Genomic DNA, 16697 nt, shown 5'->3' with positions numbered 1-16697 from the left:
TTCAAAATCTCATAGTTTAAAAAAAAAATCCTTATTTGTGAGACCTGTTTTATAGCTTCTGATTTATACCTCATGCATCCCTGCAGTTACTGACACTGACTTTGCCATTGTTAAGAGACGGACAAAGTTAAACTTATGTCCAACAAAGCCAGGTTTAAAGAGCAGTAAGGAAGGAGACTGATGTCCCAACAAGAAGTTATGGGGAGGTAGTAAAGCAAGCTGAGACACATGAAGCATTTATTGTTCACTGGCAATAATGGTTTCCTGTTAAAACTGGCTATTTGACAAAGGTGATGAATTTAATTCCTTGCTCTCTCATTGGGGAGTTAGGAAGCTAGCATGGGACAGGAGCAAAAAGTCTTCTGCCTTCTCTAGAGAGTAAGCTAAAGCTAGCCAAAGCTAAAGTTTGGAAGGTGTTCAGGAACCACTGTCAGGAGTTTAGCGATTATCAAAACTCTGCAAGTGTCAAAAAGATTGGAGCACTGAAGTTGTCCTGGAAGCCAAGCCATTTTTCACCCACACACACATCCATACGTAAGCAGCGCAGTGAGTGCTCGTCTAGGACATATCCTACGACAGAGCTGCCGTGCAACTTCTCATGAATCTCAGCACAATTTAGTGACTGTCAGGAAGTGAGAAGACGACTGTGGGCTTGTAGATCTCATACTGACAGCGAATGTTTTGCAAGCTCAGATTGCTGAAAGGCTTGAAACTCATTATCTCCTGTAAAAGCCTGACAAATAGTGGACATGTGATGAAGGAAGAGGCCTTTTACACATTATGTCAGTTTTTAGCTTTGCTTTTAGAGCCCCTTATGGTTTTAATGGCTGCAAAAGCAAAACAGTTTCATAGCTGCTCAAACTTGCATAGAAGTTATTTATTAGGTGCTACTTCAGACTTTGCTTGGACAGGCTGGGCTGTAATATTAACCTCCAAATTAGTAGTGCTGCTGAAGGATGTTTTCCAACATCTGTTTTTAGCACTGCTAGAATGGAGCGTGGAGTATGGATTATTTAAGGGCTTTTTGAATGGGGCCACACTGGAGATGGGCTACAGTGATTTTGCACACGAATCAGAAAAGGCATTATATTTGCCTGTACAACATGCAAGAGCAGACAGATACAGCTGAGCCTGCTGCTGAAATAGCAGTACGTTGCAGTAGCCATCTTATCAGAAGCATTGTGAAGAGAACGTTAAAGAACAGTATCTTAAAGGCAGAGACACACCCGCTCTTGGCATATTAAGAGCACTGATTTGAAGACATTCTGATCTGGAGGTCAGTCAGAGCTGCTATATTACATATGCCGTGTCAAGACCTTGTCTACAACTGGCTGAATGTTAAAATGGCAAATGCAACCTGATGCAGATGCAATTTTAGAGATGTGCATGTGTTGGTACACTACTTCTGGGAAGCAATGGTTTAAATGTCCTGTACCAGGATGAAAGCCACCACACTGAGGATGTTACCAATGTAAAGCTGTGACTAGACTTCCTTCTTTTTGTTTAGCAATAATAGTTGATGGTTTAAAAGACAATTAGCACTGTCCATCATCTGGAGGTTACTGCTCCCACTGCTTAGCCAGCAGAAGGCATTGTTTTTTATGCTCTTGCATCTACGTTAGGCTAAATTGACGGAGCTTACTCCTGTTTCCAGTGGAGGTAGAGTGAATTAACTCAGACGAGACTGCCCGAGAATACTAGGATGTGCTTGGACAAAGATAAATATTTCATGTTACCTTCGTGTTGCTGTGGTATCCCATACCCCTCCATGTGTTTGCAAACACTTTCAACAAACAATAAGAAACATATACCCCAGTGCCACAAACTTGCAATGCAAATGCAGCATTACAGGGGCATCACAAGTGTTTCTACAAGCACATCGAGAAATTAAAATGTAAATATATCTAATGCCTTTAGAAGACATGTTTTTAATGCTGGCAGCATGTTGTTTCTTGTTTTTTTTTTCACAGTGAGAGCTCTGTGAAGGACTGGAGCAGGCTACTGATCGTGATACTGAGCTTTGATCTGGCAAACTTTTGTGGCTGTTTTCACCAAATACAGTTTAGTTGACGTTTTTCCCATTTTTGCACAAGAACAAGCATTTCATGAGATAATTCACTGGTGTTAGAAAGTAACTGCTTATACGCTTCTAAAACTGTTTCTGAGTCTGCTGATATTCCCTGGGAGTTTAACAGCCGTGATGTACCTCAGCACATTATTTGCCTATAGGTTTTATCCTCAAGTAAAAGTTACTGAAAATAAGTACATCAAGAATGCTCTAGCTGTTATGACAGAAGCATACAACTGAAAATAGGAAAACTCCATGAAAGGCACTTTTTTCTACCTTTTCATCTGTGAAACAGTCGTTTCTGATGGAAAGCTTAAAATCAGACTGAGAGAGCAGGCATGGTAGTGGGATGCATGCTTGTATTGTACCAGCACATCTACATGTTAGTCTCCCTTACCTCTTCCCCAGACCTTCACCGTATCCTAAGTCTTCCCATTAAGAGTCCTTAGGTGTGTTTCTGCAGGCACACTTACAAGCTTGAAAGCTACCACTGTGGAGCTTGAAGCAATGACTTCCAGAGTAAATGTATGGATCTTAGCAGACAGTGCAAAAAGAGACGGAATTTCCAGTTGCAAGCTGTCCTAAATGCATGCCCTCTGTGTGTTGGACACAGATGTGTTGTGTAACACATTTTCTGACCGGTGGGTTACACAAACAAAGTGTGTGACAAGCGACTGAAATGTGAAACATGTACTCGGTGATTCATTTCATAATTCACAGATTAGTGTGCTTTAAAATACAATATCCCTTCTTAGACAGCCTCTTTGTGTGAGCAGTATTAAGCAATACTGTCGTGCCTGTCACAGTTATGCACTGCAGCTCCTTTGAGGTCTTTATCGCAGGCGTTGAGCAGTTACCTAGCTCAAGGTAACGTTCCTTGTCTGAGAACAGGAGCTGGGACAACACTTCATTGGAGTACTCTATTATTGCCTTCCAGAAATGTTGGGATTTCAAAGAGCCTGTAAGGCCAATGATAAAACTATAGAAAGGATAAAACTAGAAGGAAATGCAACAAAACGTTCGGGAGGTTTACTTCAGAAGTAAAAAACCCAGCACCGATGGGTCTGTTTGGAAAGGGGACTTGGCAACTGCAACATGGAGGAGATCGCCTTCTGCCTGCCTCGCCAGCTGGTGCACGCCTGGCTGTGGAGGAGAAGCTAAGGCTCCCAGAGCAGCCTGCAGGGACAGCTCGGTCCCTCAGAAGGAGAGCAATGGAGATCAGCTCTCCATGCAGCCGGGCCTCTAGATCTTACTGACCTGCAAATGTGAGCAACAGGCATGGTTTAACCTCTGAATTGCTCCGGACCCAAAGCCAAAGTTGGAATTTTGAACACATGTCTCTGCACAGGAATGCCTGTCCTGAATTTGAGCTGTGATCGCACTCTGGTTTGCCTGCCCGACTTCTCCTGCCAAACTTCTCGTCTGCCTAAATTAGCCCTAGGGGGTGGGGAACCCTCTAGTGTGCTTAAGGTAGAGAGAAGCTGGTGTCTTTGAAGACCTGATGGCCTTTCTGCTTAATGCCATTGCTGTCTCTGGTTATCTCTGGAGCCTGAATGCCTCCTGAGGTGTATGATCTTCTTCAAGAGGCAGACTGAAGAGCTTTCTCTGACAAGGGGGACCCGGTGTCCTGGATCATATATATAATATGTTATTACAGAAAGAAATACTTCCCAGTTTCAGCTTTATTTTAAAATCACAGAAAGAAGAGGGTGCAAGAGCTCACTAAACAAATCAGTGGAAATCACAGGCTGTTTTTTCCCTCCATGACCAATCTGCCAGGGAAGGCTTTATCCCATAGGAAATTTAATACTATCTTTTAAGCAGAGTTGGTAACTGGTTTACTATTTTTTATCATGAATATGCTGAGAGAGAATCAGGAGAGAGAAAACACTTGGATGCTGTAGGAAGAAAATAAAAATGGGAGAATTATGAAGTTATGACAGCTGAGTGTTTTTTCAAGTCATGATTTAAATGAGAAAGCTTTAACACTGTGCACCAATTATTCCCTTAAAAATATTCAAAGTAAAGCTCAGAACCTCTGTCTATGAGAACTTCTGTTATATGCAAGCTGTTCAGTTATTCCAAGCATCTTAAAAACTAGGCTTTTGAATGCATCTCCAGGACTTCTAAAGTATGAAATTTACTGTTTTGAGGGTTGTGTTTTCTTCTAGACTAGTGAATATGGTAAACAATGGGTCAGATTCACCAGGATAAAATTCTTTAAGCTTTTATTTACAGTTGATTTGAACCCATGAACTCTAACAGATCTGGCAAAATTTAATTCTTCCTTACATTTTGGTGTTGATTTGGGTGAAAATACTGTGTAGTGTTCCTCTAAAACACAAACAAAAAAGTTATTTACATGGTGGCTTTATGAACTCTAATAAAGAGGAAAGAAAAGAAAATTAGAAGAGAGAAAATGCTCAGGAAATTCTTTGTGGAAGAATAGCCATTAATACAAAACACATTTTAGAGGGTAGATGTCCCAAAATCTTTTGGATGACACATGAATCAGATGCTAATATTAAGACTTCCAACTTGCAAAGACTTACACATATGCTTAAAATTATACATTTGTATAAACACATTGATTGTGTTTGGTTGCATGTAAGACTTTGCAAGAGTAGATGCACTGTTTATAAACAACACGTAGAGAGACACAGAGAGAAAACATAAACCTCTGTTTCACTCTAAACCAGCAATCATCTTATCTGCTGCATGTAATGGACCATTAGTTCTTGGTTCCACATCCTGTGTTTGAAGAGTCTTACCTTATAAAGATGTCAGAGCTAAGGCCATTATAAGGAATTTCTTCTGAGGAACACATCCATTTGTGGAGAAATGTGTATTTTATCCATAGTAACTAATATGTCTAGCACGCTATTTATGAATTATTATAAATAATACTCTATGCTGATGTTGCATTTTTGTGTTGTTACCTTCCAGATGGGAGTTACTGTAGTGGATTCATCTGTTGCAGGACTGGGTGGTTGTCCCTATGCAAAAGGTGCTACTGGAAACGTAGCCACAGAAGATGTGATATACATGCTTAATGGTCTGGGGGTCAATACAGTAAGATATTTTTACTTTCTACTTAAGACACTAAGAAAAACAAATTATTCTAGAAAAGATATGATACGTACTTGACAATTACTTGTGCTGTACAATAAAACATTGGGAGCAAGTAGTCGTTTTTGCAAACTCATGCTTTAACATGGTTTGACAGATCACATGAGTGACGTTGACTTTACTAGGCAATTTAGAGTAGAACCGGTTTGTGTATTTGACAGGAAGCTGAATAATGCCCCGCTCTCTACCTGGAGATCCCTACCTATGAGGAGCTCAGTAGCAACTGGTTTGAGTCATTGCTATGCCTCAGTAACCACAAAAAAATCACTACTGTAGACACTGCTCTGGAAGTCTGATCAGCTTTACAGTGGAAAGACTGAGCAGACCTCAGCTCTTTTCATAGAGCTTTGGATTTGGTTCAGAGTGCTTATTTGTTGATAATTTTTCCGGCTTCAAAGTAGAAAAAAAGTTTAGTGTTTGGAAGTCAAGCACAGGACATTGCTATTTCTCAGGTGTCCACTTAATATATTTAAAAATTGTACAAAATCTGTTACTGGCTAGTAAGCTTCATGGTCATTTTTATTTCCATTCTTGTTCTTGGAAGAGAAGGCAAAGCAGCTTATTTGCACTGAGCTGCACTTTGATGAACTTTGCCAGTGAGCATCCACACTTCAAGAGGACACATTTAGTATCCCTGGCTCAGCTGGCATGTTATTTATTCTGTATTCCTGGGAACCAAGAGATGCTGCTTTCCCCAAAGAATGTGCTCTTTGGTCTTCCTGTTGATCGTCATTGTTCTGGAAATGTGGCATAATGAGTTTGTGCTAACTCAAGCAATACAGTGACTTTACCTTTAACTTAGACATAGACTTTGGGAGTCAGGGTCAAAGAAGAACATATAAAGACCTGCAAAAACTGCAGCGTGTGTGGTTTGGATTTAAACTGCTGCAGAAAGAAATTGAAAAGCCTGATGTCTGAAACACGAAGATCTGAGTTACCAGAGATCTTACCACTAATCTGTAGGTTGCAGTTCCGTGTGGCGATCATGCCAATGGAGTTCTTTGCCATAAAAGGGTCATGGAACTTGTTGCTGAACTGTACATCTCCTGAGCATTGTTAAAGCATATTCAGTACTTTACAGAGTTCACGGAGTTCATCTGCTTTCATGTGCTTCTTAGGGAGTTTGGGTAGATGTCAGATACTTGTTTAGAAAAGGTTTAAACATTTAATCACAAGTGTCCGTTTTACAAGTGGACTCTGTTTTGAACTGTTCATACATGCTTTGGGATAGCTTTTTTTCATGGAGAATGTGCTTATTCTTTAGAAACAACACAGTTCTTTGGAATAAGGAGAAGAATCATGCATTTCACTTTACATTGCTATGCACCTTAGACTTAGGTTTTCATTGTGGTCTTTCCTTGGGCAAAATACCCACTGACTTTTCCAACTGACATATAGCAAAAGGAATAATTTAAATAAAAATACCCTGATTAAATGAAATATACCTGTTCCAGGCTTCTTGATAAGATTTATTAATCTGTTAATGATCTTGTGTCCAAGCAGGGATCTAGCTTGTCCTAAAGGCTGATACCAAATCCCATGGAGATAAGAATCTCACAATCAAACACTTAGTCCTCCTTTTGGTTTTTTAATGTTAGATTATGCGATAGCAAAACACAAGGCTTTGCTTTTTGACTCTTTTCTGGCTCGTTAAGAAAATAGTGGTTTACTGGTTGAGAGACATGGAACCTTGAAATTATTACCTTAATATATGACCTTTGGTCTTTTCAGTGTTGTTTTTTGGTACCATGGCCAATTCTGTAAAATCGTTATCACAAAAATCTATTAATATGTCCTTTTTTGTGTAATGGCATAAAAAGAAATTGTAATTATTAATACTGTCCATTTGCAAGGAGCGTTTTCTCATGTTTCTCTCAGCTATGCACTAAAGCTTTCATTTTGTTGACTGAAGTCACTTACAGTGTCAGCTAAAGGATGGACAGTATTTTAAGTGTATATTATCGAGTTCAGATTGACTAGATACATCAAAGTGGTAACTGGTGCTTGTTCTATACTGTTCTTCAGAACACATAACCAAGAAAGTGATGTGTGAAATGAATCTCCAGCAGGCTAAATGTTTTCTAGCAGAGCCCATATACAAAAAGATTTATTGGTTGCACCATGGTGATGGATAGATAATTATGTCATAGATCATTAATGCTTAGGAAACTTTGTAGGGAGACATACATTTTCTATAAAAACAGTTTCTATATGATTCCTGTGTAATTACAGTAATAGTACTTGTGCTTACGATGCCTTCAAAGCACTTGGAAAACAATGCACCTTCCTGAGAAGCAACTAAGTGCTGTTAGCCTCACATTATTGACACCGAAACCGAAGTATAGAGAGATAATAGACTTGGTATTTATGAATGCTGAAGGAGAACTGGTTAACTGAAGTCAATGGGAGTTAAAGGACTTCGCCTTCTGGCAGAAGCTCCTCTGATTTAGGGCACTTATCCAACTTCATAGGTACTATTGGAAGTACTTGTCGTTGTGTTCCATAGTTTCATTCCTTGGTGTCAAGGAATAATTCTGGATATATGGAGTGTTTACCAAGTACACTTAAGTACATTTCTTAATATCTCTCTGAAGACATATTATTTTGACTCAACAACTTTACAAACACCTGTCCCTACTCTTTTCCCATCTTCATCTGTGAGTCATGCTTGTGAATTCTGGGGTTTCTGCCCTCATGGTAATCCTCTTTGGTCCACAACACTTACATAACAAGAATTTAAAAGGCAGAGGTGCTTGTGTTCCATTTAATGAATGTGAACCTTGAACATACGTTTTTTATCAACACTTACCACATTATGCAGTGTTACAGTCCTGAAAATGTGAATTTTGTATAGTTTGGGGATTTTATTTTGCCATCTTCCATAGTCTGTCTACCAAGTATGTCTATGATGGTATGTTTCTCATTTCTTCCTAGTAAAAAAGCACAGATGCTCTAAGAATTTTTTAGATTACGTTATGTGCAATAGCACTCTACAAACTAAGCCTAAATAATGGCCAATAAAAGATAAACAGAATATGCTGAAATCACCCTTGTTATAACTGTATTAAAATGAGACAGTTATGAAAGAGTGTCTTTGAACAATGTTTTAGATGGTGCTAAATACTAAAGGTGGTTGCTAACATTGAAGCATTTTTTTTCAAATTCAAAATGTTTTTGATTACATTTCTGTGAAGTAATTTTCATTCTCATTAACATTTTTAGCCAACTCCAAGAATGAAAAAGGCAAATTTTTCCACAGAACATGGAAATAAGTGCTAGATCCAAGTAGGGGATGAAGCATTTAAATCAGGTCCTGGTCTGAACTTCAGTGCAGAAATCCTTAAGTGATACGAAAGTGTATTTCTGGTACATTTTGTGCTCTTTAATGCTGAATGACACACTTCTCCCAGTTTTATATGACTACTCATTGTATTGGTAGTTCATAGTCCCCTTTCGCATCCCTCCTACAGGTACTTTACTGGCTTCTAAATTCCGGTCTTTGGAGCAAGTATTTCTATCACTCACATGCTCTGACTCTAAAACTTGCACTATACGTGAATAATCCAGGAGACTAATAAGTATTTTTTTCCTCTTTAATCAGTGATCTGATTCCATTTTAGCAATCAAGCAGTACTGATATGTATCTTATATTAGTTAAAAACAGGTTGATTGCTCAAGGGACTATTTTTTAGCATGGGCAGATCAAGCAGCTGCAATTTTTTGCCCAGTTGTGCTGGCAATGTAAATTTTAATTTTGCATTGAAAGGAACTTCTTTGAGAAGGAGATTCTATTTGTTCAAGAGAATGTGGGATCCCATTTCGTGCTGAACTTATTGGCCAGTACAAGTGTATTTCTTCCGTTCTTCTGAGCTGCAAATGAAATATTTCTAAGCATGAGGTTTCTTAGCATTGGGTGATAAATAAGTACAGCACATTTGTAGACACTATATTTTTCTTCTTCTAGTTGTTATTCCAGTTCTTTATTCCAGATTCTTTTGAGCTGGAAAGATATTACTCAAGTCTTTGGTCCACTGCTGTTAGGACAAGAAATCACTTTCGAAGTGGTAGAACTTTCCAAATAACTAGAAGCTGTGACTATTGTGTAATTCACTGTAACTCTACCGATCTCCATTACCAACTTACGACATGAATCAGGCCCTTTGCAAAAATTAGACCCTGGAGCAAAAAAACAGGGAGTTTAAGCCTTTTCAACATATGCATTTATTATTATTATTAACTATTTTTCACCTCTTTTTTAGGGAGTAAACCTTTATACAGTGATGGAAGCTGGAGATTTCATCTGTACAGCTTTGAACAAGAAAACAAACTCAAAGGTTGCACAAGCTTCCTTCAGTACTGGAACTAGCAATTAAATGGATTTTTTTGGCAGCTTAATTACATTTGTCATCTACCGTGACCGAAGATACTTATGTCAAGAAAACAAATACAACAAAACCATTTCCACAAAGATCCAAAACCAGTACCCATATGTAATTTTTTATTATGGGAAGAGTTATTGTACTGTACTTTCTTGTAAAGAGTTGTCTGATTTCTAAGTAAGAAATAGATGACTGTAGTATAGAACTCTGTGCCTGGTGGTTCTACAGGTGATAAAAATGTGTAAACACCAACACCAGGACATTTTACCTTGTTTGAGATTGAATTTTAGTTCTTTTCAGGAAAACTGCATATAACAGCAAATACATAGTTAAGTTTTAATCAAGATGACTTCTAGAACAGTACAAATATTTGCAGTAGTTTATGAGATCCCACACTGTGTGTGGCCATTCTATTATGTGTTTTATTTATATGAATCTTTTCATTTGTAAAGTCAGTTGTTTTAAGAACATGGAGCCAAATCTGAATTCACTATAAGAATTTTTTAGCAATAGCACTTTTAATTTTTGTTTTGTTTAACATCTGTTAAGTTGTGGATGACTTTATCTTGTTCCAAGACTTTGTGGTGAATGGCAGTCTGCCACATTCTCCAAATCTAATGCAAATCTCCTTATTTGTTACTTAAGTTATATTTGTTGTAGTTGGGATTTTTTGTCAACTGTATTAAAACCTAATTATATAAAGCAATTAAAATTGGCAAGGTTTTCAACCATCATTCAGGGTAGTAAGAGTGTAGAAGGGGCTAAATTTTTATCCCAAGATCTCATTGACCAATTTGATTTTTTATTCTATAGTCTATGCATTTACATTCTCACTTACAAGTCATGAGTTTTGGAGGATAATAATATTCTGCTGGACTAGCTTACACAAAGGGAACCACTTACATTTTTTCTTTGTGATCTACTGATAGTGATACTGTTCTTTAAATGTCTTAGTTCAGCAGAGATGCCAGTGAACTGCATTTTCATTTTTAGATCAGAAATGGACAAATTCAAAGAACAACCTTACCCTATCTATAAACTGTCAAAAGTGCCATGAAAATACTGAAATTTTTTTAGTCTGAAATATCAGTACTGTTATTGTTTGTGTAGGATCCTTCTGTAATTCTCGGTGTACTTAACCTTGAGCTATATTTTTTCTGAACATAGCCTGTTAACATGGTAATCTAAAATCCTTTCTCCATATTCTCCATTTTCCTCCAAAATATGAAAGACTGGGGAGAGTTAAGCTGAAAGAAAATGTAAGAAAACATGTAAAGAAGGAAAAAGCTGAGTAATTTTTGTCTAGGACTCAACTCTGCCAAGTTACAGCTGAGTCTCAGTTTGCCTTTGAAATTCCAAAGTGAACTTTTTCTGAGATCTTTAAGCCAGTATTGTAGTTTAAGATTGGCACAGCTTAAGAAAGTACAAATTTGCATGCCAGGTAACTCAAAGCTATAAATTTGATATAAAACCTCTGTCCTGTTTATGCTGTAGTGATAATCAAGGCTAATACAAACTACATTGTTTCGCTCTTCTCATGGAAAGAGTCAAAGAATAAGCAAAGAAATGTGCTCGGGTGAGGCAGGAAATATCTTGCCTATCAATCCAAAATACTAACCCTTTCCTACAGTATCTAGAAGACCTTCAAGTACTCTTAAAGATGTGCTCACCCTGATTTACTTGTCCTGCTCTGGATGCATAGTTGGATCACCACAGAAAATGCTCTGTCCTTGTTTTCTCAACTTCTCAGCTGGAGCTTTGTTATTTAGCAGCCACTATGACTCATATATCAAAATATGAAATTCAATAAAACTAGGTCTTGAACTGTTCACAGATTTTAAAATTCTGTAATGGATTAGATCCAATGAAGAAGTGAGGAATCTGCAGCAGTACGTAGTCTAATAATTAGTAGTTAAGCCCAACCAAGCTGCCAGAATTGACATCCTAAGGACTCACTAATTCAGGTGCCATTTACCCTTGAAGGTGACTAACCATACTGTACTACTTTTCTGTTTAACAATAAAATTTCAGCTTCTGTGCAGGCACAGGATTAGCTCATTTTGAGCTGAGGTATGCAGTTCTCATGTAAGCCTGATGAATTTTCTTCCACCCAAGATCCTGTGAGCATGTTTAACTGGCATAAGCAAGATTGAGCTTCTCAAAGAAGGGAAGTCACCCCTTAAAAATACAAAAGTAGTTGTGATTCAAACCACCTTTTAAATGTTAGCCTGAATTTTGGACTAAACAATTGATCCAAGATTAGCTTGCTACTCAGCCTGGGGAGATTTAAATGCACATTTTTTGGCATCCTAATCGATGGATCTAACCACCCAGCTATATACAGACTGAGAAAGAACACACTTTCTAGTGGATCTGGATGAAGATGTGCCATTGGTTAGCATGGAATTAAAAATTCCTGAGTCCAGAAAGATCACAAGAAAAAAATGTCTCTGCAACAGATTTTTTCCTTGAAGATGGTGATGGTGGCTTCAACTGTAGGCCAAGTTAGGAACCGAGCTGATGCTGTCCACTTTTTTGGTAAATGTACTAACTACGTCTTAGGTAAAAGTGAGTGGTTTCACTACTGCCACAACTTTTGCATTAAATAAAATACCTATGTAGAGCATAGACTGTAGAATAAAAGCTAGCTCTGCTTAGTTCTTTGGGAGTTCTAGATGTCTATGTTCCTAACTACCACAAAGGATTTCTAACTGTGGTGCAAGGAGACCCTTACTGTGTGGAAGAGTTTTCAGACATGCCTTTGTGCGTAGTGCATCCTAGGCTTCTTAGCATCTGGGCTGTCCAGTTTGCAATTCTAAGGCTCTTATCTCACCCTATGCACTAGAACAGGTTACCGGTTAAGTCACAGGGACAAACAACCTAAAATGCCTTGGTTCTTTATTGGATCTGATTTCGAAACTACTTGGGAGCTTGTGGAGTGCTGTAAATGCAGGTCTGTTATTCTGTAATGATGTGAGCATTGGAAAAGATGAGCAGTCACATCTGGAGCCTGTTCTTTACCCACACGTTCAGCTTCAACCACGTAGTGAGTTATAGCAATCCAGGGTGGAGGTCACAGACAAATAGGTTGTTTGTCAGGATCGTTACAAGGGAGGAAGAAACAGAGCCAAATTCCAAAAAACGCCAATGTTTATGTGCCAAAAGTACCACCTGGGATGAATTTAGGCCTGTGGGTACAGGTAAGCAGTGCCCATAAAATCCCTCTTTACTTGTAGTGTGACTGAGAATCCTGAGACATCTCATGTTCTCGCTACTGAAATTTATTAGGCACATAAAGTGCTGGTGATCTGCTTTCCTGGGCTGGCATCACTTTGACTGTGTGGAGCAATTTAATGCCTAATCTTTGGCTTCACAAAATAGGCCTATATTGCCCTTAAGATCAAGGGCTAATGCAGTAGCTATGCCATGCGTGTCACTCACATAGGCAGCATTGAACGCAGCACATAATAAAGCAGTTGAGACCACATCCCTTCAAAAACATGGCAAGTCTTGGGATGGTGCTACTGCTCTCCAGTGCTTCTGACTTTCTAAATCTTTATGTTTATATTCAGCTAATGGTGCCCTGCTCTTTTAGTCCCTGTCAGTGTACCCCACTGAACACATTGCTGTCACCTCACCCTGAAGCAACCCTCTGGCTGCAAAGGCTTGCATCCAGGTGTTTGGCTTCTGTGAACAGGTGTTCTTGTTACTGTGTCATTATAAAAATTATATCTATATATATAGGCATTTGTTGAAAGGGATCAAGAAAAAGCAAGAGCACTGAATATCATGGTTGCACTGTTGGAATGTGGGGACATCCCGTCTCCCTGTCTGTTTTGCTGGTGGTCCTCTGTAAATGCTCAGAATGGGATAGTGTAACCTCTGAGGGTATGAGGGAGAGAAGAAGTAGTTACTGACTGTCCTCACGGAATCTTATCAGAGACAAATTAGATGCACCAAGATATATACTTCTATGATTTGGAGACTTTCTTCTGTAGCTCACTGTACCGAAGGCACTGCAGAGATCTCACAGAACATGGAGATCATCCTATGTGTGCCAGGGCCATGGTAGTTTGTAAACTGGAGTTCCCAGTAGCTTGTCTTTTTCCTACATTGTTGGCAATAGCTAGAAAGTCAAATACTGGCTTTTTTGGCTGCTCAAGATATTATGTAGTTCTAAAGGTATGGCTAATGTGCATTTTTGCAGAAGCTGATCTGTTTTGTTGGTAATGGACATAACTGTTCTTCAGTGCCTTTCACAACACAGCAATGACATGGATCCCATAGGTGGATAGTGCTACTGTCTTCCAGCAGCAGCTTGCTTTGTAGTTTAAACTTTTATGTATTGAGGCAACTTGGCTCTGGACCAGCACTTTAATATTTCATTTTCATGTATAACCAGAGTTTATGGAAGTAAGTGAATATTCTGGTCTTGTGAATAAGTCCAGAGAAGCTTTAGCTAATTTTCCTTTCCTAATAGCATCATTCGAGTTCATAAAACTTTTATTATTTTAATAAGGAGTCAGCAAATGAAGACTGCAAGTCTGTGAGGTAAAATTCCTATGTTTGGGATCAGTGCTGCTGAAATGAAAAAATGCTTGTCCAAAGGGTTAGTGTGAATGTATAAGATCTGCCTATTTTTTCATGGAGTTATTTTTAAGTTGTAGAAGTGATACCTAAAAATGAGTATTCTTTGTCACTGAGTTTTCCTGTTTCTTAGACTGCCTTAAGTTCTCTTTATTGATTGTGAAATGCATAGAGAAGTGACTAAACAGAAGAATCGGTCTGGAGAAGTGGATGAAAGACACTTTCCACTTCTTGAGTTGCTGATCAATGCTTTTCTTTTGTTATATCTTTTAAGATTATTTTTCTCTATGGTCCTGCTTTAACTCAGTGTTGAACTTCATTGCTGCAATAACACAGCAGGCAGAAGGACTACAGCCAAAGTCAACTTAGTCCTTTGAAACCGATGTCAAAGAGATTATATGTTTGTTAAGGAATTGTCGTGTACCCTCTTGGTTAAATGCATCTGTGAGTTTGCAATGTGTGGTGCTACAGCTGAAATAAAATCTATCTCAGTGTTTGTTGAAACTGATATGCTCATGTATTACACCAAAATCAGCAGCTCTGACTAACCAGCTCACACATACGACATTAGCAAATACAAGCTGTCACTCTGACCTGCACGCCTGTGTTGACTTTGTTACCTCGTAATCCATTTTGAGTGCATTTTTTTAGGACTACCTTTTTATCAGTTGTTCCCATGTGCTTTTATAGCTCACAAATCTCTTCTAAGTTACTAGGGAAACATTTCTTCCCTCCATTAACTGAACATTAAAAGCTACAGCCAGGAATGGAGGTAGGAGTTGAAAAACTCAATGAGGCATTCTCTAACTTCAGATGTTCCACCGCAGAGCGCAAATCTGTGCCCTCTAAGTGATGTCTAAGACCCCCTACACACTTCATGGGAGACTGAATGATTTCAGCATGTGGTCTGAAACATCAGCAAGTTGATCAGGGAACTTTCTTGGAAAAGTCAACAGCAAAATTCCCTACCCCATGCTACCATTGAAGTGCCTCAACATAAGCTGCAGTTAGTTATCTGCACCAGTGTCATGGTTTCACCCCAGCCTGCAACTAGGTGCCGCGCAGCCACTTGCTCACTCCCTCCTGCCCTGACACGTGGGATGGGGGAGAAGAATCAGAAAAAGGTAAAACCTGTGAGTTAAGAACAGCTTAATAATTAAAATAAAGTAAAAAATAATCATCAACAAGAATAATAATAATAAATAATAACAGTATTAGAGAACAAAAAGAGAAAGAGAGATAAAGTGCAAGAGAAACGAGTGATGCACAATACAATGTCTCTGCACCCACTAAGCGATGCCCAGCAAGGGCCCGAGCAGCAGTTGACACCTCCAGGCCAACTCCCTCCAGTCTATATACTCAGCATGATGTTCTTCGGTGTAAGAATACTGCTTTGGCTAGTCCAGGTCAGCTGTCCTGGCTCTGCTTCCTCCCATCTTCTTGTGCACCTCCTCACTGACAGAGCATGGGAAACTGAAAAGCCCTGACTTCGGGTAAGCACTACTTGGCAACAACTAAACCAGTGTGTTATCAACATTATTCTCATATTATATCCCAAACACATCACTGTACCAGCTACTAGGAAGAAAATTGTTCCAGCTGAAACCATGACAGCTAGCATGAACTCAACAGTTAGTTTTTTCTCTGGTGCAAAGACACCCATGGTATTTTTTGAAAGAACTGAATGGTGTTCACTCTTCTAAGGCATCACCTTTGGCATGCTGTGGGTGCTGCTTCTATCCATCTAGTTTCTATCCAAACTAGCCTTACTAGTTTGATCTGCTACATCTAGCTCAGAGTACTAGGATGCAATTCCACAACAGCCTGAAAAGGCTGAGTCCATGCCTGTCTGTCCTAGAAACCCATTCTTTCAGCTCACTAACAGGTGAGATGGCTGAGGAAAATCTGCCTTTTGAAGAATTCAAGACCCACTGTGGCGAGACAGAAGTGGAGACTTGAACTTTACAGCCTTGTAGCTTCAATACTGCGTAAGGAACAACTAGTCCTGTGCACTTGTCTCAAAAACTCTTTACACATTTAATTTGAAGCGATCTTTAGATAAACTGCATAAACAATCATGAAAGAAAAAAAAATGAGCCCAGTATTCCCCCTTTCAAATGAGAACACTGTAAAGCTAAAATTTTTGCTTTCTCCCTCTAGCGCAATCAGTCTTTATTTCTTCACTCTCCTGGCTCCAGTGGAAGAGGGATGAATACCACATCCTTACCCAAAACAACCTATGTCCTGGGAATCCCAAGTCATCATTGAGACTTCCATTTTCCTCAACTGGGAATCAGGTGCAGATGTCTCTCTTCAGGGGAAAAGATTTTAATGATGAAGCTCTTACAAAGATACTACTTCTTCCATCATGAAACTGTTCATGAAGCAGTTGAGTCTAATCATGATCACTTGAATACAGATCATCCCAGCAGAAATTCTTTTATTTAATAACACCTAGATACAATTGACAGAATACAGTGTCACTAGGAAAGATAAATCCAAAGAATACATTTTACATGTATAATGGAGGAAAT

At 38.9% G+C, this 16697-nt stretch overlaps 1 protein-coding gene across 1 annotated transcript in view; it reads left to right on the top strand.

The window, feature by feature from the left end:
- The window catches only part of HMGCLL1 (3-hydroxymethyl-3-methylglutaryl-CoA lyase like 1), an 87973-nt gene extending 73306 nt beyond the window's left edge, over positions 1-14667 (top strand). The window contains exons 8-9 of the mRNA XM_037392498.1: positions 5015-5140; positions 9457-14667. Of these exons, the coding sequence (XP_037248395.1) occupies positions 5015-5140; positions 9457-9570 (240 nt within the window). The 3' untranslated portion in view covers positions 9571-14667. The remainder of the gene's footprint in view (positions 1-5014; positions 5141-9456) is intronic.
- The last annotated feature ends 2030 nt before the right edge of the window (positions 14668-16697 follow it).

The sequence above is a fragment of the Falco rusticolus genome, chromosome 6, assembly GCF_015220075.1.
Source record: "Falco rusticolus isolate bFalRus1 chromosome 6, bFalRus1.pri, whole genome shotgun sequence".
Classification (NCBI taxonomy): Eukaryota; Metazoa; Chordata; class Aves; order Falconiformes; family Falconidae; genus Falco; species Falco rusticolus.
The sequence above is the reverse complement of the archived record's forward strand: the minus strand, read 5'-3'. Positions and strand labels throughout refer to the sequence as shown.